We start from the raw sequence: 26,809 nt of genomic DNA, 5'->3' as shown, positions 1-26,809 counted from the left end.
ATGAATCACAATTAAAGAAAATAGTAGCTGGATTTTTGGAGTAGCTTGGATTCAAAATTTAGTACAACTCGCTAGTAATCAAGGTTCAAATGTGTATTTTAGTACTCCAAAGTTGAGTGGGAGGGACATAAAACATATAAACCATGCCATCCTTTTTAAAAAATTTTTATTTTCTATTGGAGTATAATTGATTTACAATATTGTGTTAGTTTCAGGTATACAACAAAATGATTCAGTTATACACATATCTATATCCATTCCCTTTTTCAGATTCTTTTCCCAAATACGTTATTATAGAAGATTGAATAAAGTTCCCTGTGCTGTACAATATATCCTTGTTGATTATAAACCATCCTTCTTTTCAGTTTGGACTTTTTCCATAATATTTTTTAAGGTAATCTATATAATAGTTTTATTTCAGTTTGTCCTTTGAAGCTTAGCTTTCAAGTTCTCTGTGTGCATTCAAAACTGGGCATTGTTGAACACATAATTAGAATAGTGGCCAAAATGTGGATTAGAGAAAGAAAGTTGAAAAGCTTGCTATCCTGTGGAATTTCTGAAATCCTAAAATTGTTAGAACACAAAATGTTCCAGGACCTCACACATATCCATAAAATGTATCTTCTGGGCTATGCTCCTCCTGTGGTTGGTGTATGCTTCCAACTCGGAGAGATGTCGAGCTTGCTTTTTGTTTGACCTTGCATGATTCAGTTAGAGGTCGTCTAGTTGGATTCATCCTCTAACATTTTTGTTTGTTTATATTTGTCTCTAAGTTTTTCTTCCTCTTATGTAGTTCAATTCACTTAAAAATCTTTTTAGTTATTTTTTTCCCCTGTAGTCCTAGAGTGGATCTCTCTCTGTCTCCTTTCTTCTTTCTCTTTCAGTTCTGATCCTGATATTAATAATATACTGTCCCTAATCTTGGACTTCTTATTTTCAACTTATATGACAGTCTTGTTTTCCCTAAGAATACTACGATGTTCTTATTAAATCCTAGGATGGGGAATGGAAGTTAAGCATGTGTGTGTATCTTTTTAATTGTTGGAGCTTGATCTCTACATGACTTTTCATTTTATGATGGAAAGCAGACTTTCCATTAGCTTGGAATCATGTGACTCCCAGGGTTGGGCAGGAAATTAGTTTTTGTCCAAAATAGCAGGATACAAGACAAGTGATTTTCTTAGCTCCAAAGCCGCTCTGCTGCAGAAACACAAACTGAAATAGTGGCCTAGTGATTGACTTAACTCATTAGGAAGCCTGCTGATAAGCATTTATGTTTAGACTTTGGAAGGGAAGAAGAGATTTTTTTTTTTTCAGGTCATGCAATAGATCCCAGTTACAGGGAACAGTAAAAAGAAAAAAAATGTGACTTTCATATAGTTTTGAGCAATACTGTCTCATAAATCAAATTTTATAGGATTAGTCATTTGTCAGATTGTATCCTTACATCCTATTGTGATTGTATATGTTGATTATACTTTGATTTCTCCATTATTAGAGAAAAGTATTGAGGAAATGACAAAAACAAGTTTGGGGTTATTTTTTAATTAATTTCTTTGGGCAAGCTCAGCTTTCTCAAGCTGTTTATTTTTGCAGATGTATTTCATCAGTTCTTAAGAATGAAGCTAGGAATGTGTGCTGGCTTCCAGGTTAGTACCACCCAGGAATTTTTTTTAAATCTATTTTCTTAAAATATTGTTTTTTTGTGGGGGAGATAGGGAATTTTTTCATTTTTTCTGGCTCAGTAGATTTTTAAAATATATTTAAATGAGGTATTTTAAATACTGTCTCTGAATATACTGCTTTTTTCATTCCATGTTGAAGATTTGACTTGTTTGGGGAATTTATTATTTCACAGTTAATGGTTTTTATGGAAAGGAGATAAAAGTTACTCATGTTTTTATTTTCTCTGGAAAATTTGAATGTACTGTTTGCATCATTTTAGCATTGTTTCTTATCATTCAGAGAGCCTTCTATAGAGGCTGGTCTCTAAGGATATCAATACTTGCTAGTAGATCGTGACTATATGTTCCATCAACAAAATTATCCTCTTCTTGTAGAGTATTTCTTACACAGCTAAAGTAACTATATTAAGACAGGGTTCTGACACAGTTTGTTTAAACCAGACTGGAGTAAAAAGAGCTGAGAAAATGACCTTCATTTTGCAGACATTTATTAAGCCTCCCAGTTGTGACAGGCTCTGACGCCATCCTGTCTCTACAGAAACTGACAGTTCAGACAAAAATGATAGCAGTTACATTCAGTATAGTTACTGTTACAAAAGGGGTTTCTTTTCCTGATGGTGTCCGTTTCTGGCCACCTCCAGATGGCCTGCCACTTTGAGCCGGGAAGTTGGGAAACAAAACAGATGCAAGGATGTAGAAAACTTCATTTGAAATAAAAAAGTAGAGAACCATGGTACTATGTTATTTTTCTCTTAAATCCTGGATAAAGCTAACCTATGTCACGAAGCAGAGTTCCTCAAGTTGAGGGACGTAGCCTGTCCTCTTGAAGAATAAAACTGCTGTGGACTTCTTGTATTGACTGAAACTATTACAATATTACTTAAATTCCTCATTTTTCTTGTATTACTTATGTTATTCAGTATGCATATAGTATGTTACTTCGTATGCACACATGTATTTTATGCTTATAACTTATGCTAAATAAAATCAAAACAAATGTAGAAATTAAATATGACAATACCATTACAGTTCAGATGAACATTATAATTGAGTTTAAATCAACATGGGTTTAGTGAGATGGGTGACACTGCTTTGCTGAAACAGTGTTGATATGGAGAATTTTAGCAGAAACATGTCACCCTAACTGCGGTTCCATGGTTCATCTGTTTTCTGTATTTGGATTTAGATAATACTTACTCAGCAAATGCCTGTTTATGTAGTATGTATTTCAAGCAGTATTAAAACCTTTATGTCTCTGATTGGAACTTAGGCAAACCAAACCTCATCTTTGCCAATGAGTAGTCTTGAAACAGCACATTAAAGATGTATCACTTGGCCACTGTGTAAAGCTTTATTACTTGGAGAAAAAGCTAGCCTAACTGATACGTTCATTAAGTAAATATCTGATGCAACTATTACTAAGGATCAGGGGTACAGAAACTCTTTTTGGAAAATGAAGACCATACTTATTTCTAGTAAATTGATATGAGTTGGCACAGTCAGAGATGTTGCTGGTCTCTCCCACCTCTTTGCTTATATAAAGCCTTCCAGTTATAGCTTTCCTAGATGTTAATCAACAAACTCAGTTGCACATACAAATTACTGCATAAAAATCGTAAAGCAATACGCAGTTGCACAGGGTCATCCCAGAGCTGCAGACTATCCTTAAAACTTCTTTTTTTAAAGATGGTCATAAAAATAAAATTTCTTTAAATATCATAAGACTTTAATAATAATATTCATAGAACTTAGTTTGAGAACTACTGCTATAGAGGGTACTCAGCAGTTCCTGATGGGGAGAACCAGATTTCTATCTGAGTATGCTGGTAAATAGATTCTCAATTCTAGATCCTCTATTAAAGTACAACATTACACTGCTATTTACATTTGATGTCCAGGACCAGACATGAAATACAAAGAATTAGGTATGTCCTAGGTTTTGAGACAAGCCTAACTAGGGGAAGTTCTTGCTCTGTGGAGGCTGTGAGGATCATGCTCTGCTTAGCTGAGGTAAAAGACTGACTATAAGGTCTGTCTTTGATGTCTTCTGTAACAAGACTGGGCTATGGGCCGTGTAGTTACTTCTCCGTTTGAGAATATAATTTTTATTTTACTCTGAGGACTATGATGTTCAGTTTCCAGGTTCTACTGGTTATATTTAATTCCTAGATATTATAAGTGATTCACTTACTAAAGAATAAATTTAACTCTAGGCTCACCAGTTTTTTCCCCCTACCCTTTATGTCTCCCATTTCTCTACACTACAGTGCTGTCTTTCTTCTCCAACTTTAAAATTCATTATTTCTGTCTCTAATTTATCAGAAGGGTAGAACAATCAGTGCTTGAACATTTAGTCAGAGTAAACCTGTATCTCTCATGATGCCAGGAATTTTGCTTTATTCCTTTTTTTTCCTAATTTATTTTTAGCTAATTTATATGTGGCAAGATTTCAGTCAGGGGTGTTAACATGTTTACATTTGGTAAGGAGCTGGTTGTAAGCTCCACCTACTGCCTGCTTTAGAACTTGGCACATAGTAGGTATTCATTGTAGGGAAATGAAGGGATACACAACTGAAGAAATGAATGAATGATGAATGAATTTGGTATTTGGTGTAGTAAAAGGGGTGATGGTGTAACCATGTTCAGTTTTTAGCAGGGCATGTTAGATTGTTTTTCCATTTGAAGCTGGAGACTCTTTTTTTTGTTAACTGATCTTCAAGTTACCTAAGCTTTTATTTAGTTTTGGAGATATTGGAATCTTTTGGAAAATTTATTAATTCCTCTGGCTAATGACACTTAGGGAGAGCATGATCTCTGGATAACTGTAGTGCATGGATTGCCTTTCATATTAGAGGAACCAGTTGTCATAGATAATGCATCAAATTGCACATAGACTTTCTACTTTGTTTTGCTTTTTAATTCTAGTTTGAGTTCATCCATCATCCTGGAGCCTCAGATGTAATCTCTTTTTTCCCTGGACTGCTGACTGAATTAATTTCTCTGTGCTTTACTGGGTCTGGAATAACCCAGTTATGATCATGTTAATAGTCATTGTAGGCCTTTACTACCTACTTCCCTGCTCCCAGCATCAAAACAGGAGTGAAAACACTAAAAGAGTACAAAGAAAATGGCTTTATTTCTGACATGGTACACACAGCTTATTACATGTGACCCTGGTGATAAGTGTGAAACTGAGGAGCTCATGCGCTGCATTCTTCATTAGTCAGTTCACCCGTAGGGTTAGCAGATTTCCTTTTATACAATAGTTGTATAATTTGTAGCTGCACAGTAGTCAGATGCATTTTAAAAATCAAGTTCATTTCATCTTGATTGAATAAATATATTCCTATATAAAAATATTCAAAAACTTTATGTAAAGAGGAAAATTTAAGTCACCTGTTATCCTACCACCTAGAAATAACCACAGTTTAATAGAAACTATCTCTTTTTTATGTCTTGGCTATTTTCACCATGAAAAAATTTTAAAATACATTTTTTTTATTATCTGGGTAATATAAATTTACTTCTAGAAAAATTAGATGATATATGTTAAATAAAAAGAATACTCATAATACCATCTAGAGATAGTTGATATTAAGATTTTGATATGTATTCTTCCAGACTTTTAACTACATAATAAAATATATAAATTTATGATGAGGTACACAATTTTTTATAAAACTGGAAGCATGCCATACATAATTAGGTACAGGTTTTTTGTAAATATCTTTGTGTCAGTAAATATATATATCCCTATGATCATTACTAATGGCTTTTGACATGCCAGTGTTTTGATTATAAAATAAATAAATTTAACAAAGCTCAGATGATCAAAAATTAGGCCATTAAAAACTTCTTTGATGATTGCTTATGTTGGAGTTTATACCATACATAATTCTTACATCTTTATGAATCCAGTCTGTCAGTTTCATTATGATTTCTGCCTTTGGGATCATGCTTAGTAATTCCTTTGCAATACAGATATTTTAAAATTATTCAGGCCTGTGTTCTTTTAGTACTTTGGTATTTTCTATTTTAAAACTAAAACCAATATAGAATTTATCTTATATAGTATGAGGCAGGAATCTATTTATTTCTAAAACCTTTAAGTTATGCCTCTGCCAGTTTTGTCATAAACAATGATCTATATAAATAAATGGATATGTTCCTAGGCCTTAAAGTTTTGTTTCATTGATTTATTCCATTGTTTTGCAAGATCCATACTGTTTCAATTATTGAGTGTCTATAGTATGCTTCAGTGGATGTCTGGTTGAGCCAAACCTCTTAGAATTTTTTGGCTAGTCTGACAGTTGGTCATCTTCCAGATCAACAAATGTGAGAATAATCTGTCAAGTTTCAATCATTTTTTACAACTTGAATTTTTTTCTTAAAATAGTGTTAAATGTAAAGATTAATTTGGGGAGATTGACATGTTTATATCTTCCATTCAAAAATATAAAATACAGTTTCTATAGTTGACAGTACTATATTCTACACTTGAAAGTTGCTAAGAGAGTGTATCTTAAATGTTCTTACACAAAGCTACATGTTTTGCCGTATGTAGTGAAAATCCAATTCGAGTAGCTTAACCCAACAGTTGTTTTTCTCAAGTAAAGAGAAGGGTAGAGGTAGACAGTCTAGGGCTATTCAGTGGTGTCATGAAGTCGTCGATGATGCAGGTTTTTTGGTCCTTAGGTATAGCTCTTGCCCTTGTGGTCACATGAGGCTCTTCCACCTCCAAGCCTCATATTCGTGTTTATGTCCCTTTCAATCAGGAACAGTATCTTCACTGGAGACCTCTATAAATAGAGGCCTTATCTCTCTAGCCAGCACTTGGGTCACATGGGCATTTTCCATCTACCAGGGATTTTGGAAGGTGAGTATTTTTAAATGGGTGCATTGCCATCCAAGGAAAAACAGTGTTCTATTCATAAGTAGAAAAAGGAGAATGAATCTTGGATGGGTCTGTGTCTTGGTTATGGAAGTTACACTTAAAGACGTTATAATCTACTAAAGGATGGTAAGATACACATGACAAGTTCAACAGTTTAAGACTCCTATGTGATAAATTACATATATACAGTCAGGCAATAAATGCTTTCAAAGATTAGAGGTAGAAGAGCTCCCTGGAAGATGGAGTTAACTGGGAAATATTTAATATAGGAGGTGGGACTTGAATGAAGTAAAAGATGGATCAAATATTATACAGAGGTACTAGACGCCTGTTTTGCAAGTATATTTTTTCAAATATACTTAAGTATTTTTGAATCACTAGACCAGCTTGGCAGGAGTAATGCCTATATACCAAGGGGCAATGGAAAATATGTTGGGACAACATAATGGAGGATTATGTGTGCCACCATGAGGAGCGTGGATTTGAGACTTGCTCATATCAGCCGATCTATTGGGGATTTCTGAAAAGAGGGATAATAAGGGAAAGTAGAATAGAAATGATAACGTGTTAGAGTTTAAAAGAGCAATTCACAGATTAGTAAATTAGAAGTCATTGATATATAATGCCATACTTACTTTCCAGTAGTTGAGATAGCTCATAGCATTTTTTACCAAAGCAGTTGGTTCTAAGGAGGCTCTAATACCTAAAATGGATATTTAATACTGTTTCACTTGAAGCCCCGGATACAGAACAATGGAGCTCTAAAATTAAAATATTCTGGTAAACTTATTTTTTTATATTGCCAAGAAATTCTTTGTTTCAGTTATCTTCACGTGGATTTGAAATATTATGTCAGAATATTTTATCATATTAATACCCAAGTATAATCTTTCTTAATTAAAATCATTTCTCTAAGCTTGCACTGAATAATTTATAAAACATAGATTGAAAACTGATTGGTGCTCCTTTGGCTAAGTGTATTTTTGTTGTCTATTTCTTCATCCCAAAATTTTTCATTTGTTGAAAATGCTTAAACTTCAAAGCAATTATGTTGACTCAATGTTTTATTTTCCTTTTAAAATCAATCTTAATACATTTTGCAAAGTTTTTTTCTTTGAATAATTGAGGTGTGTTAGAGCTTTCCCTAGATATACTCATGGATTTTTTAAATGACAGATATTAATTCTAAGAAATGACATGTATTTAGTCAACTGTAAATCTCACAACATAGGAGGATATGTTATCTTCTACTTTAATAATATCAATTACTTTTAATGGTTTGACATAGCAGTTTGAGTAAAAGACTGATTCAACTGAAACATAAAACATGCTTGAAATACTTCCTGTGTAATTATAAATCTGAAGCTTGAATTACCTCATTTATTTAGTAATTGAAATATCAGAAATTTTCATCATTAGTACCTCATCTCTTTAGAATCTCCTCCTTAATTACCATAAGATCTTTCTTTTTAGAGCTCATTAATGTGAATTTAAATCCATGTAGAAGTACAGATATATCACTATAATGCAATTACACCGAACTACTTAAAATTTCAGTATTCATTGTTGGGTACTTTTTGACTGTTGTTCAGCTCCCACCCACGGATGCCGGGTTTGGCTTTGAGACTTGCTTTGGTCAATGGGATGTTAGTGGACGTGACACAAACTTTTAAGTATGCTTTCATGATTGGGCTTTGGTTTTTCACACTGGTAATTTGTCATAAGAAGGGCTTTCCCCAGGGAATTGCTGTCCCTTCAGCCTGGAGAAGGAAATGGCAACCCACTCCAGTATTCTTGCCTGGAGAATCCCATGGACAGAGGAGCTTTGTGGGCTACAGTCCACGGGTCGCAAAGAGTCGGACACGACTTCACTTTCACTTTCACTTTCAGCCTGGTCCCAGAGTGAACACAGGTGGAATGAACCTGAGCCCAACCCACAGCCAGAAGCAGAGCCACCTAACCAAGCCCAGCCTGGAGCAGCCTTATTCCAGTTAACACATAGACCCACGAGCATGAGAATAAGCCAGCTTTTTGTTTGAGGTGCTTTATTCTGTAGGATTATTGTGGTAATAGCTGATATATACTGTCTATAAAAAATATGTCCTTATCTTTTCATTAATAAAATGTATAATAATATATGATTAGATTATCAGTTGCCTGCTTTATTAGTTGCAAAGTAATAGCATATGATACTAATCAATTGGGGGTTTCTTGTGGTGTGGCCATTGCAAATTTTAAGTAAAATGCCTGATATGAAGCACTTTCCTCTTTACAGACTTGGTTGGTACTTCAGGTCATCACTAAAGGGACTGATTATAGGAGTGACAGCTAGCATTTATTGTGGACCTGGCCAGACAAGTGCTTGACATTCATGCCACATCTTCTTTCATAGCAAACCTGTCAATCAGTAAACGCATATTTATCGAGCACTTATTATATGCCAGATGTTGTAAGGTGCTTTGTCCCTTTTTTTTTTTAAGTAAGATATTACTCTTTTCTTTATTTACGAAAGAGTTTTAATTTTGTTTTGGTTTTTAAAAAAATTTTTATTGGAATATAGTTGCTTTATGATGCTGTGTTTCTGCTATATAGAAAAGTGAATTAGCTGTAAATATACATATATCCCTTTTTTGGATTTCCTTCCCATTTAGGTCGCCATAGAGCACTGAGTAGACTTTCTTGTGCTTTACAGTAGGTTCTCGTTAGTTAATCTATTGTATGCATAGCAGTGTTTATGTGTCAATCCCAATCTGCCAATTCACTCACCTATTCCCCCCCTTGGTATCCATACATTTGTTCTCTACATCTGTGCCTCTATATCTGCTTTGCAAATAAATTCATCTCTAACTATTTTTAAATTCCACATAATATTATGCAGATTTCTCTTTCTGACTCATTTCACTCTGTATAACAGTCTCTAGGCATATCCACATCTCTGCAAATGGCACAGTTTCATTCCTTTTTTGTGGATGAGTAATATTCCAAAATCACTGCAGATGGTGACTGCAGCCATGAAATTAAAAGACGCTTACTCCTTGGAAGAAAAGTTATGACCAACCTAGATAGCCTATTGAAAAGCAGAGACATTAGTTTGCCAACAAAGGTCCGTCTAGTCAAGGCTATGGTTTTTCCAGTGGTCATGTATGGATGTGAGAGTTGGACTGTGAAGAAGGCTGAGCGCCAAAGAATTGATGCTTTTGAACTGTGGTGTTGGAGAAGACTCTTGCGAGTCCCTTGGACTGCAAGGAGATCCAACCAGTCCATTCTGAAGGAGATCAGCCCTGGGTGTTCTTTGGAAGGAATGATGCTAAAGCTGAAGTGCCAGTACTTTGGCCACCTCATGCGAAGAGTTGACTCATTGGAAAAGACTCTGATGCTGGGAGGGATTGGGGGCAGGAGGAGAAGGGGACGACAGAGGATGAGATGCCTGGATGGCATCACCGACTCGATGGGCGTGAGTTTGAGTGAACTCCGGGAGTTGGTGATGGACAGGGAAGCCTGGCGTGCTGCGATTCATGGGGTCGCAAAGAGTCGGATACGACTGAGCAGCTGAACTAAACTGAACTGAATATTCCAAAGTATATATGTATCACATCTTCTTTATCCATTCCTCCACTGATGGACATTTAGGTTGCTTCCATGTCCTGCCTATTGAAATAGTGCTGCAATGAACATTAGGGTGCATGTATCTTTTTAAATTATGGTTTTCTCTGGGCATATGCCCATGAGTGGTGTTGCTGGGTCATATGGCAGTTTTTAAGTTTTTTAAGGAACCTCCATACTGTTCTGCATAGTGGCTGTATCGATTTGCATTCCCACCTGCAGTGCAAGAGGGTTCCTTTTCTTCACACCTTCTCCAGCATTTATTGTTTATAAATTGTTTGATGATTGCCATTCTGACTAGTGTGAGGTGATGCCTCACTGTAGTTTTGATTTGCACTTCTCTAATTATTAGTGATGTTGAGCATCTTTCCATGTGCCTCTTGGCCATCTGTATGTCTTTGGAGACATATCTGTTTAGGTCTTCTGCCCATTTTTTGATTGGGTTAGTTGATTTTTCTATATTGAACTGCAAGACCTATTTGTATATTTTGGAGATTAATCCTTTGTCAGTTGCTTTGTTTGCAAATATTTTCTCCCCATTCTGAGGGTTGTCTTTTTGTCTTATTTATGGTTTCCTTTGCTTTGCAAAAGAGTTTAATTTTAAGCTTAATTGGGTCCCATTTGTTTCTATTTGTTCTTATTTTCATTACTCTAAGAGGTAGGGCAAAAGGGATCTTGCTGTGATTTATGTCAAAGGTTGTTCTGCCTTTGTTTTCCTCTTCAGGGTTTTATAGTGTCCAGCCTTACATTTAGGTCTTTAATCTAGTTTGAGTTTGTTTTTTTATATGGTGTTAGGGAGAAGGCGATGGCACCCCTCTCCAGTACTCTTGCCTGGAAAATCCCATGGACAGAGGAGCCTGGTAGGCTGCGGTCCATGGGGTCGAGAAGAGTCGGACACGACTGAGCGACTTCCCTTTCACTTTTCACTTTCATGCATTGAAGAAGGAAATGGCAACCCACTCCAGTGTTCTTGCCTGGAGAATCCCAGGGACGGGGGAGCCTGGTGGGCTGCAGTCTATGGGGTCACACAGAGTCAGACACAACTGAAGTGACTTAGCAGCAGCAGCAGCAGCAGCAGCAGGGAGTGTTCTAATTTCATTCTTTACTTGTAGCTGTCCAGTTTTTTCCAGCACCACTTGTTGAAGAGACGGTCTTTTCTCCACTGTATATTCATTCCTCCTTTGTCATAGATTAGATGAGTATAGGTGTGTGGGTTTATCACTGGGCTTCCTATTCTCTTCCATTGATCTGTGTTTCTGTTTTGTGCCAGCAGCATGCTGTCTTGATTACTATAACTTTGTTGTATTGTCTGAAGACAGGGAGCCTAATTCCTCCAGCTCTTTTTCTTTTTCAAGATTGCTTTGGCTATTTGGAGTCTTTTGTGTTTCCATACAAATTGTAAAATTTTTTGCTCAAATCTAAAAATGCCATTGGTAAAGATTGCTTTGGGATAATATAAAACATTTTCACAATATTGATTCTTCCAATACAAGAACATGGTATATTTCTCCATCTGTGTGGTCTTTGATTTTTTTTTTTCATCAGCATATTATAGTTTTCTGAGTACAGGTCTTTTGCCTCCTTAGGTATGTTTATTCCTGAGTGTTTTATTCTTTTTGTTGCAGAGGAAAATGGGATTGTTTCTTTAATTTCTCTTTCTGATATTTTTTTTTTTTCATGCATTCCCAAACTTTCTGATATTTTGTTGTCAGTGTTACGAATGCAAGAGATTTCTGTACCTAATTTTGTATCCTGCAACTTTACCAGATTCATTGATTAGCTCTAGTAGTTTTCTGGTAGCATCTTTAGAATTTTCTATGCATTGTATTACATCATCTGCAAACAGTGACAGTTTTACTTCTTATTTTCCAACTTGGATTCCTTTTCTTTTCCTTCTCTGATTTCAGTGACTAGAACTTCCAAAACTGTGTTGAATAATAGTGGTGTGAGTGAGCATCCTTGTCTTCTTCCTGATCTTAGAGAAAATATTTTCATTTTTCACAATATTTGCTCTGGTTTTGTCATATATGGCTTTTATTATGTGACGTAGCTTCCCTCTATGCTCACTTTCTGGAGAGTTTTCATCATAAATAGGTGTTGGATTTTGTCAAAAGCTTTTCTGCATCTATTGAGATGATCATATGGTTTTTATTTTTCAACTTGTTGATATGGTGTGTTACATTGATTGATTTGCTTATACTAAGGAATCCTTGCATCCCTGGGATGAATCCCACTTATTATAGTGTTTGATCCTTCTAATGTGTCGCTGGGTTCTGTTTTCTAATACTTTGTTGAGGACTTTTGTGTCTATGTTCATTAGTGATATTGGCCTGTAATTTTCTTTTTTCGTGGTATCTTTGTCTGGTTTTGGTATCAGAGTGATGGTGGCCTTGTAGAATGAGCTTGGGAGTGTTCTTCCCTCTGCAATGATTTTTGAAGAGTTGGAGAAGGATAAGTTAGCTGGTCTGTAAGTGTTTGATAGGATTCACCTGTGAAGCTCTCTGTGTCTGGACTTTAGTTTGTTGGAAGATTTTTAATCACCATTTGGATTTCATTACTTGAGATTGATATGTTCATATTTTCTATTTCTTCCTGGTTCAGTCTTGGAAGTTTGTACTTTTCTCAGAATTTGTCCATTTCTTCTAGGTTGTTCATTTTATTGGCATATAGTTGCTTGTAGTAGTCTCTTATGATCCTTTGTATTTCTGTGGTGTCAGTTGTAACTTCTTTTTCATTTCTAATTTTACTGATTTGAGTCCTCTCCAATTTTTTTTTTCTTGATGAGATTGGCTAAAGGTTCATCAATTTTGTTTATCTTTTCAAAGAAACAGCAGTTAGTTTCATTGATCTTATTTTAAATTGTTTTTTTAGTCTCTATTTCATTTCTGCTCTGACCTTTATAATTTCTTTCCTTACGCTAACTTTGGGTTTTGCTTGTTGTTCTTTCTCTAGTTACTTTATATGTACGATTAGGTTGCTTATTTGAGATTTTTCTTGTTTCTTGAGGTAGGATTGTATTGCTATAAACTTTCCTCTTAGAAATGCTCTTGCTGCATCCCACAGGTTCTAGTTCATCATGTTTTTGTAGTTATTTGTTTCTAGATATTTTTTTTTAATTTCCTCAGCGATCCATTGGTTATTTAGTAGCATTACTGTTTAGCTTCCATGTGTTTGTGTTTTTTACAGTTTTTTTCCTATAACTGATTTCTTTTTTTATTTTATTTGCTATAATTGATTTATAATCTCATAGAATTGTGATCAGAAAACAATTTCCATTTTCTTAAATTTACTGAGGCTTTATTTGTGACCCAAAGATGTGATCTGTCCTGGAGAAGGTTCTGTGTGCTCTTGAGAAGAAAGTGTATTCTGCTGCTTTTGGATGGAATGTCCTATAAATATCAATTCAGTCTATCTGGTCCAATGTTTCATTTAAGGCTTTTGTTTCCTTATAGTTTTCTGTCTGAATGATCTGTCCATTGGTATAAGTGAAGTGTCAAAGTCCCTCACTATTATTGTTACTGTCAATTTCCCCTTTTATAGCTGTTAGCATTTGCCTGGTGTATTGAGGTGCTCCTGTGTCGGGTGCATAAATATTTACAACTGTTACATCTCCTTCTTGGATCGATCCTTAATCATCATGTGATCCCCTTTCTTGTCTCTCATAAGTCTTTATTTTGTAATGTCCTATTTTTTGTTGATCTGAGGCTCAGAAAAGTTAAGTGACTAGGTCAAGTCCCACAGCTAGGAAAGGGGGGAGCTAGGATTTGACTTGTCTGTCTGACTTGAGAGATGATGTGATTATCATCACTGGGTTCTTCATGTTTGGGAGAGTAGAAGTGCAAGAAAAGATAGCATTTACAAACTGATTTACCTAATATGTATTGATGTGCAATTCCTAATAATAGTTGCTGTATTGTATCAGATATCACCTGGAAATTGCCTCAGTCTTTTGTCTATAATTAGCTTAGACCCAAGTGGTTTTGTAGCTTTTAGAAGCCTGAAACTCTCCCCACAATTTCTAATTCCCATGTCTTATACTCATATAGTCCCCCTTCTGTACGTGTCTGGAGGCCACCTCCATTTGCCACAGCAATCTGGGTATAAAGCGCCATCCTTTCTAGCTTCTACAGCACATGCCTTCACTAAGCATTTGCCCCTTAATTGTAATGCCCTGCCTCCTCCCCCCCCCCCCACCCCCAGATTCTTCTCCATCTATTTTGTAGAATAGGTTTCCCTTTCTTTTGAAACCATGGTACTCCAGGTACCTGACAACTCTGGGGGTCACATCTCTCCCCCAAGCTAGAGTATTAGTATGTGCCTTTCTTGTCTCTATCTCATAAAAGCAAAAATGAGGAGATTCTCTTGGAAAAACAAAATTTGGAATTAGTCTCATTAGTCTGACAGCCCTCATTTAGCTCTGTTTTAACTTGAATTTCATTGACATTTCAACATCAACAATTTTGTTCAACTAACCTTAAATGGTGAGAACTGAAAACATCTAATACAAGAAAGAGCTATTTTTCTCAGATTAGGAATAAAATACTTTACATAACTAAGAAAAAGCCTATCTTTAGAATTTTACTTACTTCCTACCTCTTTCCAAAAATGTGATTTACAAAAATTACAGAATAAATCTGGATGTAAGCTTTTTCTGTGATTTTTTTCCAGACCACTTTTCCTATTAGCTATTCAGAGCAAATTTCAGGAGTTTGAGAGCTTGGTTTGTTTATGAGCCCAGAATATAGATGCTGGTATAAATTTAAACGGTCTGAAGCACTTGGTTGTACAACCCTATGTTAGAAATGGTTGAAAAACTGCTTTCTGCTCCTATCCAGCCCAGACTGTCTTGTCTTACACAATGTGCCACTGAAGTTTTAATTCCTGTCAGAATTATTTTAAAGGGGAGAAAGCTGAAAACCCACTGACCAAAAGAACTTTAATTCTCACTCATTTCTAATGTAATTTTAATTGGTTCATCTTTTATTTAGGAGGCAGTTTCCCTAGTAATTTGGTAGAAATTTGTTCCTTTAAGTCAAACCTTATTGAAGATACTGCCTTAGTGGTGTTTTGAGGAACTCATGTTTTCTTATATTCCGTTATAGTGGCGTTGTTTTTCATTTAGCAAATATTATTTTCTTTATTAAGCAAAGCATTGCATTAGGATGTGTTTCTAACATGTAAGCAGTTGTAAGGAAGAGTCAGTGAAAGACGGGGCAGACCCCAAATGTGAGGCCTTTGGAAGTGGGATGTCTCAGGTGTCCACATAGGAACACTGATGTTAAGTTCTGTTACTGTTAGTCTAGTCTTAATACTGAGGTTGCAAAAAAGAGCATTTTATCATTATGTGACCTTGACCAAACTCTTTAATCTTCCTAAACCTTTCATTCCTTATGTGTTAGTTGGGGACTATGTCTGCCTTGATGGTGGTAATTTAGTAGCGAAGTCGTGTCTGACTCTTTGTGACCCCATGGACTATAGCCCGCCAGGCTCCTCTGTCCATGGGATTTCCCAGGCAAGAATACTGGAGCAGGTTGCCACTTTCTTCTCCAGGGGATCTTCCTGATGCAGGGATAGAACTCGAGTCTCCTGCATTGCAGGCGGATTCTTTATCACTGAGCCACCAGGGAAGCCCTTACTTAACTCAGAATGTTGTTGTAAGGGTTAGATAAAACACTGTATGTGAAAGTGCTTTGTAAAGAACCTATAGAAACATGTTGGCAGGATGGAGGAGGAGAAAGAAGGTTGCTCTTGAATGGATTCCTGCAGTGTGTTTGAAAATGGATAGTCCTCAAATCCTCAGTGGTTGAAAGATGGCCAGGAAGGGGACTACCAGCCGGAGGCCCAGCCTTGACAGGGCTTGTTTACTGCCCTTGTGAAATCATTCCCAATCATTTCAGGTAATATTTGAGTATCTACCATGTGCCGGGCACCATGTTAGTTATTAGGGACACACACTATGACAAGATAAAGTCCTTTGCCTTCCAAAGCTTTCCAGTCCATCTGCGGACAACACAGCTCTGCCCCTCTGGCTGGGCCAGGAGAAGGATGGGCAGAGTGTGACTGGAGCAGTAAAGAGGCTAGTTCTTGTGACTCCGTCTTGCACGCTCTTTCCATTATTAATCATTAACAATGTCGGACGATTTTAAATCGCCATTTTGATTTCATTACTTGAGATTGATATGTTCATATTTTCTATTTCTCCCTGGTTCAAGAAATTTGTAATTTCCCTGGTTCAAGAAATTTTTTTTTTTTTAGCAATTTGTCCATTTCTAATAGGTTGTCCATTTTATTGGCATATAGTTGCTTGTAGTAGTCTCTTATGATCCTTTGTATTTCTGTAGTGTCAGTTGTAACTTCTTTTTCATTTCTAATTTTACTGATTTGAGTCCTCTCCTTTTTTTTTTTTTTTTTCCTTGATCAGACTGGCTAAAGGTTCATCAGTTTTGTTTATCTTTTCAAAGAAGCAGCAGTTAGGTTCATTGATTTTTTTTTAAATTTATTTTTAGTCTCTATTTCATTTATTTCTGCTCTGACCTTTATAATTTCTTTCCTTACACTAACTTTGGGTTTTGCTTGTTGTTCTTTCTCTGGTTACTTTATACGCAAGATTAGGTTGCTTATTTGAGATTTTTCTGGTTTCTTGAGGTAGGATTGTATTGCTATAAACTTTCCTCTTAGAAATGTTCTTGCTGCATCCCATAGGTTCTGGGTCACATGTTTTTATTATTTGTTTCTAGATATTTCCATCACTTATATTTTTAATTGTTTAAGTCACACAGAAAAGAAAAAGTTTATGGGTGTTTAAACGGTCACAAACAAAATCTTGTAATAACACTTTTTTGCTTTCAATACATGAGGAGCGACAGGACTAGTGCTTCTGTACAGGTTTGCCACCTTTCAGGTTTCTCAAATGCTCTTTTTAGATTTCAGGGACGTTGTCCTCACGATGAGGTACTACTCTTTTGCTAGTTTATATTCTTGTTACAGGACACCAAGTCTTCGGGCATCATTTTAATTTCATATTTTGTATGAAATTCAAAAGTTAAATTGCTAGTGATCTTTATCTTTGACAGTTTTTAAAGGAAACAAGTGACTACTCCATTATTCGTATGAGTGAGGATCCAGTGATATAGATTCCTCCCAATTAGTGGTAATCATTTTTGGCTCTGGAATGCTTTAAGGATTTTTCCCTACTTATTTCTTTCTTAGACAAATAATACAATAGAACATTTTCAGAGGCTAGCACAATGAGGGGGAGCGTATTCCAGAAGATGCCAAGTAATCCAGGGAAGCTAACCTCAGCTTAAAAACTCACTGCAGAAAATCTGGAGGCTGGGAAGGGGAGGGTGGGGAATCTGGTGTTGAATTAAGTTTTCTACTAATTAATGTTTTATTCCAGTAGAGTGCCGCTTTGGTGCCTACTTTAACTTAAATATTTAGAGAAAATACAGGAAAGTTTGTGAGAAAATGAAGTCTTGTCTAAACACACTGGTCTCAATTGTTTGTATTTATGCACAAACCCCAGTCAGTCCAGGGTGACCCATGTACTCAACACTACCATAAATTCACATGGTGTCCTGGATGTTTTGGGACATGGTAGCCAATTGCACATTCAATAATCAAAACCAAAAATATTTTAACATACGAGTAAAAACGGATTCTCCTAGTTAAGTCTGGACCCATCATTTAAAGATGTTGAGCGTCTGGAATTTTTATGTGCCTTGGTGAGGCCACAGTTTCCTCTGACAGACAATCTGTTGTTATTACTGGCCGTAGGCAGTAATAAAGGGCAGAGTCAGGAAAGACAAAGAATTACAGTACAGAATTTTCAATAATGTGTTGATGTCAGGAAAAGAGTGGGGCCGTTTCTGATAAGGAAGAAGTGTTAATTTTAAACAGCTGTGAATGTACTTTCTGTGATCTCCTCCTGAAAAGTAACAGCGGGGTAATTCATGGGCCGCAGGTCACAAGATGAGTTTGAGTAATCGATCCCTAAGTGAAACCACAGAGAGGAGAAGTAAATACTGAAGGAGGTGACAGAGTTCAGCCCTGGTTGGAACACAGAGTCTTTTACAATTCTGTGTTCTTGCCCCAGGTTTAGATTTGGCAGAGGCCACATCCCTCCTCTAAGCCCTGCCACTCCCTTACAATGAGTCAACACTTATCAGTAACTATGAGAGCCCAGGATAAAAATTACTCCTACATTAGAGTTACAGAAAAGACCACTGAAAATGATTCAGCGTTCCTACTACCCTGGCTAATTCTTAGTAGCACACTCATTTTGATGCTTACGGAAATGCAATACAATTTTTCTACTCTGATTGAGAATTTTTATCAATATACTTCGCTGGAAGAATGATAAATTGCCCATGTCTATGAAATTGGGTAAGAGCCTGTTAGTTTGGTGAAGGCAAATATATATGAAGATCTGCCTGCAAGCTATTAGGTAGAAAGACTGAATAAGGGTTGAGTTGGAAGTTGAATGCTTCACAGTTTCAGATTGGACCATTAGTATTAGGATACATTCAGTTTTAAATCCAGCCTGAATACTTATGTGTGTTTAGAGTATCTGTTTTTCAAAGAATGTGTAACAATCTCTTCAACCCCCTAATCTGGGGCAGTTCAGCTTAGTACTAGATATTTGGACTGGGGTTTTTGTTTGATTCTTCTTTAGGAGTTTGGAGTAAATCATTTGTTCTATCTCTTATTTCTCTTACTTGACTTATAGAATATGCACACTTATTCTGGCTCCCCTGCTTCTGAAACTGTCACACATGTAACACTTTTTATGATGCAGCTTTGAAATATATGGGATGGTGATATTTTATGACTTTGTTAACCTAAGGTATTGTTATGTGCATGAATAGTGGTACCAAGATTGTGTAGAATAAGAACAGAATTCTGTAAATGGATGTTGTATCATTTAATCTTTATTCTTTTTCATATTTTATAAAAATTCCGCAAATATTTGGGACTATGAAGTGAGATGCAGAGTTCCACACATGATTGTTTTCAGATTCCATCTCTGAGCTCAGAGCTAAAAATCTCCAGGACTAAGGATCTAAGTGGCCTTATAGGAATGGAACAGGCTTGAACATCTGGAAGTTCATGGTTCATGTATTGCTGAAACCTGGCTTGGAGAATTTTGAGTATTACTTTACTAGCGTGTGAGATGAGTGCAATTGTGCAGTAATTTGAGCATTCTTTGGCATTGCCTTTCTTTGGGATTGGAATGAAAACTGACCTTTTCCAGTCCTGTGGCCACTGCTGAGTTTTCCAAATATACTATAAATTAGAAAGGAGGAATTTACATAAAGTATAGAATAGATCAGAAAATAGTAGACATATAGGATCAGGCAGATCTTCAGCATTAAACAGGGACTAAAATAATAATACAGACTATAATTCTATAAATGGGTAGATAAGAACCATAATAATAGCAACAAGCTAACATTTAAAGAGTGTTGTCCAGGTGGCTCAGTGGTAAAGAACCTGCCTGTAATACAGGAGATCCAGCTTTGATACCTGGGTCGGGAAAATTTCCTGAAGAAGGAAATGACAACCCACTCCAGTATTCTTGTCTGGGAAACCCCATGGACAGAGGAGCCTGAAGGCCTGCAGTCCATGGGGTTGCAAAGAGTCAGATATGACTTAACAACTAAACAACAATAATATTTAAAGAGTGCTCAGTGTTTATTTGGAGAAGGCGATGGCGCCCCACTCCAGTACTCTTGCCTGGAAAATCCTGTGGACGGAGGAGCCTGGTGGGCTGCAGTCCATGGGGTCGCGAAGAGTCGGACACGACTGAAGCGACTTAGCAGCAGCAGCAGCAACAGTGTTTATTAGATACAGTAATATATATTATCTACTGGTTAGATATCCATGTGCAAGGCAGATGTCTTTATCCCTTTTGTGGAGATGAAGAAATCAAGGTATAAAGAGATTAAGAATCCTATTCAAGGTCATTCATAGCTCTGCTAGCTTTTAGAGCCAGGGAACCTGATTGCAGAATCCATGTTGTTAACCAGGATGCCATACTGCCTCCCATGAATGTGAGAGTCTAGTCCATCCATAAGTGTTAATGGGGAGGGTTTGGTGCAGATTGGTGGAATATGGCCCTAACAGAGGCAAAGTTCTAGATTCTTTAGGAAGTGGCACAAATACCTTAAATATTAAGGTAATCCTAAAAAAAGTTTATCCCAAAGGACATTGAGTACTATGGGAGTCTCCCGCTAAGTATTAGGGACCTGTAACCAAGAGATTAAAACTTTGCGGTGAGAAACCCAGCCACAGGAAACTGGGATACAAGACAAGGACCCAATCATGGTGGACTGGAGTAAAAATCAGAGGAACAGTAATTCAGGGCAGAGGCAGGAAGATCTTGACAGAGGTTTTCTTATGTTATCTCCCCTGCTGAGGGCTGGAGTTGGCCCTGGAGTCAGATGCATAACTTTGAGTCAGGTTAATTTAATAGATTCAGCTCAGACGGAAAGAAACACAGGGGCAGGGAGCCAGGTAGGCCATTACAAATTAACCCAACTGGGTTAGAGTTCCTGGCAAGAGGCTAATTTTGCTAATATTATTTCTCCACTACAGTAACCCTGCTTCTGTGGGAGATGGTGGGAGGTCATATAGCAGTGACATTGAAATACTCAAGGACTGTGGAACAGGGAGATGAATTTTCATGCCATAATTGAAAAATTCAATAGAATCCTTTCACATATGTCTTGTGGCATAATCAAAGTTATTCTTATTTATTATTTTTTAAAAACCATAGTATGTTATGTAATTGTTGATTGTAGATTTTGCTAAGCCATTTGGGAGATTATTAGGAAGAATAATTGAATATGAAATTGTTTAATTATTCATATTCCTTGTTTCTGATGTTTATAATAACTATTGAAGGATGTCGGTAATTTGAGGAGTTCTTGATTTGTATCCTTAAAAGACAGAGTGAATATTCATGATAGTAGTATTTTGGAAAATCATTTATTTAAATAGTTTTCATTTCCTAGTCCTGTCTTTTATTCAATGGAGGAAAAAAATAAAAAGCAAGTAGTGTTTATCGTACTACCTCCATATTTTATAACAGCCCTAAAAACTATACAACTGTATATTCCTTCCAAAGGTTAAGATTTCCTAGATCTAGTTGTTCAGTTCAGTTCAGTCACTCAGGCACGTCCAACTCTGTGACCCCATGGACTGCAGCGCACCAGGCATCCCTGTCCATCACTAAACCCTGGAGCTTACTCAAACTCATGTCCATTCAGTGGCTGATACCATCCAACCATCTCATCCTCTGTCATCCCCTTTTCCTGCCTTCAATCTTTCCCAGCATCAGGGTCTTTTCAAATGAGTCAGCTCTTCGCATCAGCTGGCCAACGTATTGGAATTTCAGCTTCAGCATCAGTTCTTCCAAAGAATATTCAGGACTGATTTCCTTTAGGATGGACTGGTTAGATCTCCTTACAGTCCAAGGGACTCTCAAGAGTCTTCTCCAACACCACAGTTCAAAAGCATCAATTCTTTGGCCCTCAGCATTCTCTATAGTCCAGTTCTCACATCCATACATGACTACTGGAAAAACCATAGCCTTGACCAGACGGACCTTTGTTGGCAAAGTAATGTCTTTGCTTTTTAATATGCTGTCTAGGTTCATAACTTTCCTTCCAAGGAGTAAGCGTCTTTTAATTTCATGACTGCAGTCACCATCTGCAGTGACTTTGGAGACCCCAGAAATAAAGTCTGACACTGTTTCCATTGTTTCCCCATCTATTTGCCATGAAGTGATAGGACTGGATGCCATGATCTTAGTTTTCTGAATGTTGAACTTATAAACCAAATTTTTCACTCTCCCCTTACTTTTCTCAAGAGGATCTTTAGTTCTTCTTCATGTTCTGCCATAAGGGTGGTATCATCTGCATATCTGAGGTTATTGATATTTCTCCCAGCAATCTTGATCCTAGCTTGTGCTTTCTCCAGCCCAGTGTTTCTCATGTATTCTGCATAGAAGTTAAATAAGCAGGGTGACAATATACAGCCTTGATGTACTCATCCTATTTGAACCACTCTGTTGTTCCATGTCCAGTTCTAACTGTTGCTTCCTGACCTGCATACAGATTTCTCAACAGGCAGGTCAGGTGTCTGGTATTCCCATCTCTTTCAGAATTTTCCACAGTTTATTGTGATCCACACAGTCAAAGGCTTTGGCATAGTCAATAAGGCAGAAATAGCTGTTTTTCTGAAATTCTCTTGCTTTTTCGATGATCCAGCACAGGTTGGCAATTTGATTCTTGGTTCCTCTGCCTTTTCTAAAACCAGCTTGAACATCAGGAAGTTAATGGTTCATGTATTGCTGAAGCCTGCGTTGGAGAATTTTAAGCATTACTTTACTAGTGTGTGAGATGAGTGCAATTGTGCAGTAGTTTGAGCATTCTTTGGCATTGTCTTTCTTTGGGATTGGAATGAAAACTGACCTTTTCCAGTCCTGTGGCCACTGCTGAGTTTTCCAAATTTGCTGGCATATTGAGTGCAGCACTTTCACAGCATCATCTTTCAGGATTTGAAATAGTTCAACTAGAATTCCATCACCTCCACTAGCTTTCTTCATAGTAATGCTTCCTGAGGCCCACTTGACTTCACACTCCAGGATGTCTGGCTCTAGGTGAGTGATCAAACCATCGTGATTATCCGGGTCATGAAGATCTTTTTTGTCCAAATTTTCTGTGTACTCTTGCCACCTCTTCTTAATATCGTCTGCTTCTGTTAGGTCCATACCATTTCTGTCCTTTATCGAGCCCATCTTTGCATGAAATGTTCCCTTGGTATCTCTGATTTTCTTGAAGAGATCTCTAGTTTCCCATTCTATTGTTTTCCTCTATTTCTTTGCACTGATCACTGAGGAAGGCTTTCTTATCTCTTCTTGCTATTCTTTGGAACTCTGCATTCAAATGGGTATATCTTTCCTTTTCTCCTTTGCCTTTCACTTCTCTTCTTTTCACAGCTATTTGTAAGGCCTCCTTAGACAGCCATTTTGCTTTTTTGCATTTCTTTTTCTTGGGGATAGTCTTGATCCCTGTCTTCTGTACAATGTCACGAACCCCCGTCCATAGTTCTTCAGGCACTCTGTCTATCAGATCTAGTCCCTTAAATCTATTACTCACTTCTACTGTATAATCATAAAGGATTTGATTTAGGTCATAGCTGAATGGTCTAGTGGTTTTCCCACTTTCTTCAATTTAAGTCTGAATTTAGCAATAAGGAGTTCATGATCTGAGCCACAGTCAGCTGCCAGTCTTGTTTTTGCTGACTGTATAGAGCTTCTCCATCTTTGGCTGCAAAGAATATAATCAGTCTGATTTCAGTGTTGGCCATCTGGTGATGTCCATGTGTAGAGTCTTCTCTTGTGTGTTGGAAGAAGGTGTTTGCTATGACCAGTGCATTCTTTTGGAAAAACTCTATTAGCCTTTTCCCTGCTTCATTTTGTACTCCAAGGCCATATTTGCCTGTTACTCCAGGTGTTTCTTGACTTCCTGCTTTTGCATTCCAGTCCCCAATAATGAAATGGACATCTTTTTTGGGTGTTAGTTCTATAAGGTCTTGTAGGTCTTTGTAGAATCGTTCAACTTCAGCTTCTATAGCATTACTGGTCAGGCTATAGACTTGGATTACTGTGATATTGAATGGTTTGCCTTGGAAATGAACAGAGATCATTCTGTCCTTTTTCAGATTGCATCCAAGTAGTGCATTTTGGACTCTTTTGTTGACTATGATGGCTACTCCATTTCTTCTAAGGGATTCTTGCCCACGATAGTAGATATAATGGTCATCTGAGTTAAACTCACCCATTCCAGTCCATTTTAGTTTGCTGATTCCTTAAATGTCAATGTTCATTCTTGCCATCTCCCGTTGGACCACTTCCAGTTTGCCTTGATTCATTTACCTAACATTCTATGTTCCTAAGCAATATTGCTCCTAATGTATCAGACCTTGCTTCCATCACCAGTCACATCCACAACTGTGTGTTGTTTTTACTTTGATTCCATCCATCTCTTCATTCTTTCTGGAGTTATTTCTCCACTCTTCTCCAGTAGCATATTGGCACCTGCCAACCTGGGGAGTTCATCTTTCAGTGTCCTATCTTTTTGCCTTTTCATACTGTTCACAGCATTCTCAAGGCAAGAATACTGTAGTGGTTTGCCACTCCCTTCTCCAGTGGACCACGTTTTGTCAAAACTCTCCACCATGACCTGTTTGTCTTGGGTGGCCCTACACAGCATGGCTCATAGTTTCTTTGAGTTACACCAGGCTGTGGTCCATGTGATTAAATTGTTTAGTTTTCTGTGATTGTGGTTTTCAGTCTGTCTGCCCTCTGATGGAGAAGGATAAGAGGCTTATGGAAGCTTCCTGATGGGAGACACTGACTGAGAGGGAAAAGGTCTTGTTCTGATAGGTGGGGCCATGCTCAATAAATCTTTAATCCAATTTTCTGTTGATGGGTGGAGCTGTGTTCCCTCGCTATTATTTGAAGTGAAGTTGCTCAGTCCTGTCTGACTCTTTGAGACCCCATAGACTGTAGCCTACTAGGTTCCCTTATCCATGGGATTTTCCAAACAAGAATACTGGAGTAGGTTGCCATTTCCTTCTCCAGGAGTTCGTCCCAACCCAGGGATTGAACCCAGGTCTCCTGCATTGTAGGCAGACGCTTTACTGTCTGAGCCACCAGGGAAGTCAGGACCAAACTATGGTGGAGGTAATGAAGATAATGGAGACCTCCTTCAAAAGGTCTCATGCATGTACTGCTGCACTCAGTGACCCCAACCCTGCAGCAGGCCACCACCGACCCAGGCCTCCGCTGGAGACTCCTGGACACTCACAGGCAAGTCCAGATCAGTCTCTTGTGGGGTCACTGCTCCTTTCTCCTGGGTCCTGGTGCACAAGGTTCTGTTTGTGCCCTCCCAGAGTCTGTTTCCCAGTCCTGTGTAAGTTCTGGCAGCTCTATGGAGGGGTTAATGGCGACCTCCTCCAAGAGGGCCATGCCGTTCCCAGGTCTGCAGCACCCATAGCTCTGTCCCTGTAGCAGTCCACTGCTGACCCGTACCTCCTCAGGGGATGCTCATAGTTCTGTCTCGGTCTCTATAGAGTCCCTGGGTCCTGGTGCGCACAAGATTTGTTTGAGCCCTCTGAGTGTCTCTGATGGGAATGGGGTTTGATTCTAAATGCAAATTCGCCCTTCCTACCGTCCTACCCGGGCTTCTCCTTTGCCCTTGGACATGGGGTATCTCCTCACAGCCGCTCCAGCTCATACCATCTTACCAGGGTTTCTCTGACCCTGGACATGGGGTATCTCCTCACAGCCAGTCCAGCAAAGTGCAGCCACCGCTCCTGACCTTGGACATGGGGGATCTCTTCACGGCTACTCCCCAGTCCAGCACCACACAGCCACTCCTCGCTAAGTTCTGTTAAAACTTTTCCCCTGAATGTTTTTAAGAACATGGTTTAGTTTTATTTGTGCTAGGAGGCTATTTTCTAGATGACTGGTGTGATAGGGGGTTATTTCTATCCAGAAATACTTCTCTTGCTTAATCTGTGCATTTCTCATGGTCTGTCCAGTAAATAGCTTTGTTATGAAATGGGTCTGAGATGTATAAAAGAAAAAATGTTAAAACGTAGAATGCATCCAGGAAATGCAGTTACTTTCTATTAACATAAATTTTCTAAATTGCTATTGTTCATTTGCATTTTTGAGTCTTGTCTCACATGAGACATTTGGCCTGAGATGGAGAATGAGCATGGATTTGAGTTGGAACCTGTGCTAAATGCAGGTATTACCATTTAAAGAGCTGCCAATTTAATTCACCTCTGAGTTTGTTTTGTGATATGTCAGTTGCTGATCAGCTGGTAAAGAATCCACCTGCAATGCAGGAGATCCCAGTCTGATGCCTGGGTCAGGAAGATCCCCTGGGGAAGGGATAGGCTCCCCACTACCTTATTCTGGGCTTCCTTGCTAGCTCAGCTGATAAAGAATCAGCCTGCAGTGCAGGTGACCTGGGTTCAACCCCAGGCTTGGGGAGATCTCCAGGCAAAGGGAACGGCTACCCGCTCCAGTATTCTGGCCTGGACTCCATGGGATCGCAAAAAGTCCGTCAACTGAGCGACTTTCAGTTTCTTTCAGTCACTGATAATGCCTGTCTAGAAGGATCCTTATGAAAAAACAAATGTACATAAAATTGCAAATTAGGCTTTCAGTAAAAGCTGTTACCACTCATTGGCACCAGAACTATCCACTCAAAAGTATCCACTCAAGACAGTTATATAATTTAAAATGATCAGAAAATGCTTTTGATATAAAAGACTGTTTCCTGCCTCCCTGGGCACTCCACACAGCCTGCTGCACCATTAGCTGTTGCTATCTGCAGTTAAAAATGACACTTTGGTATGCATCCCGTACTGTGCTGAGTGATTTGCGTATATTATTTCATTTAATCATAACTGCAGTTCTTTCAGATAATTTTTGATCTCTGACTTTCTGCCTTGACTTTGGCATATGTGTTTTCTTTTGAAACAAGTATTCTTTTGACTTTTATCTGCCTTATGCTATGCACATTTTGCATTCATGACTTTTTGC

The 26,809-nt window shown here is 37.8% G+C and overlaps 1 protein-coding gene across 8 annotated transcripts in view; it reads left to right on the top strand.

Annotated features, from left to right (window-relative positions):
* Positions 1 to 26,809, top strand: part of ACYP2 (acylphosphatase 2) — a 186,080-nt gene that overhangs the window by 87,187 nt on the left and 72,084 nt on the right. For 2 of the 8 annotated variants that reach the window (XM_027966828.2, XM_060412196.1), the window contains one exon: positions 1,597 to 1,649. The exons of the other annotated variants lie outside the window; for them this stretch is intronic. In XM_027966828.2, the coding sequence (XP_027822629.1) occupies positions 1,597 to 1,649 (53 nt within the window). The remainder of the gene's footprint in view (positions 1 to 1,596; positions 1,650 to 26,809) is intronic. 8 annotated transcript variants of the gene reach the window in all.

This window comes from Ovis aries, chromosome 3 (genome assembly GCF_016772045.2).
Source record: "Ovis aries strain OAR_USU_Benz2616 breed Rambouillet chromosome 3, ARS-UI_Ramb_v3.0, whole genome shotgun sequence".
In the NCBI taxonomy this organism is placed as follows: Eukaryota; Metazoa; Chordata; class Mammalia; order Artiodactyla; family Bovidae; genus Ovis; species Ovis aries.
The sequence above is the reverse complement of the archived record's forward strand: the minus strand, read 5'-3'. Positions and strand labels throughout refer to the sequence as shown.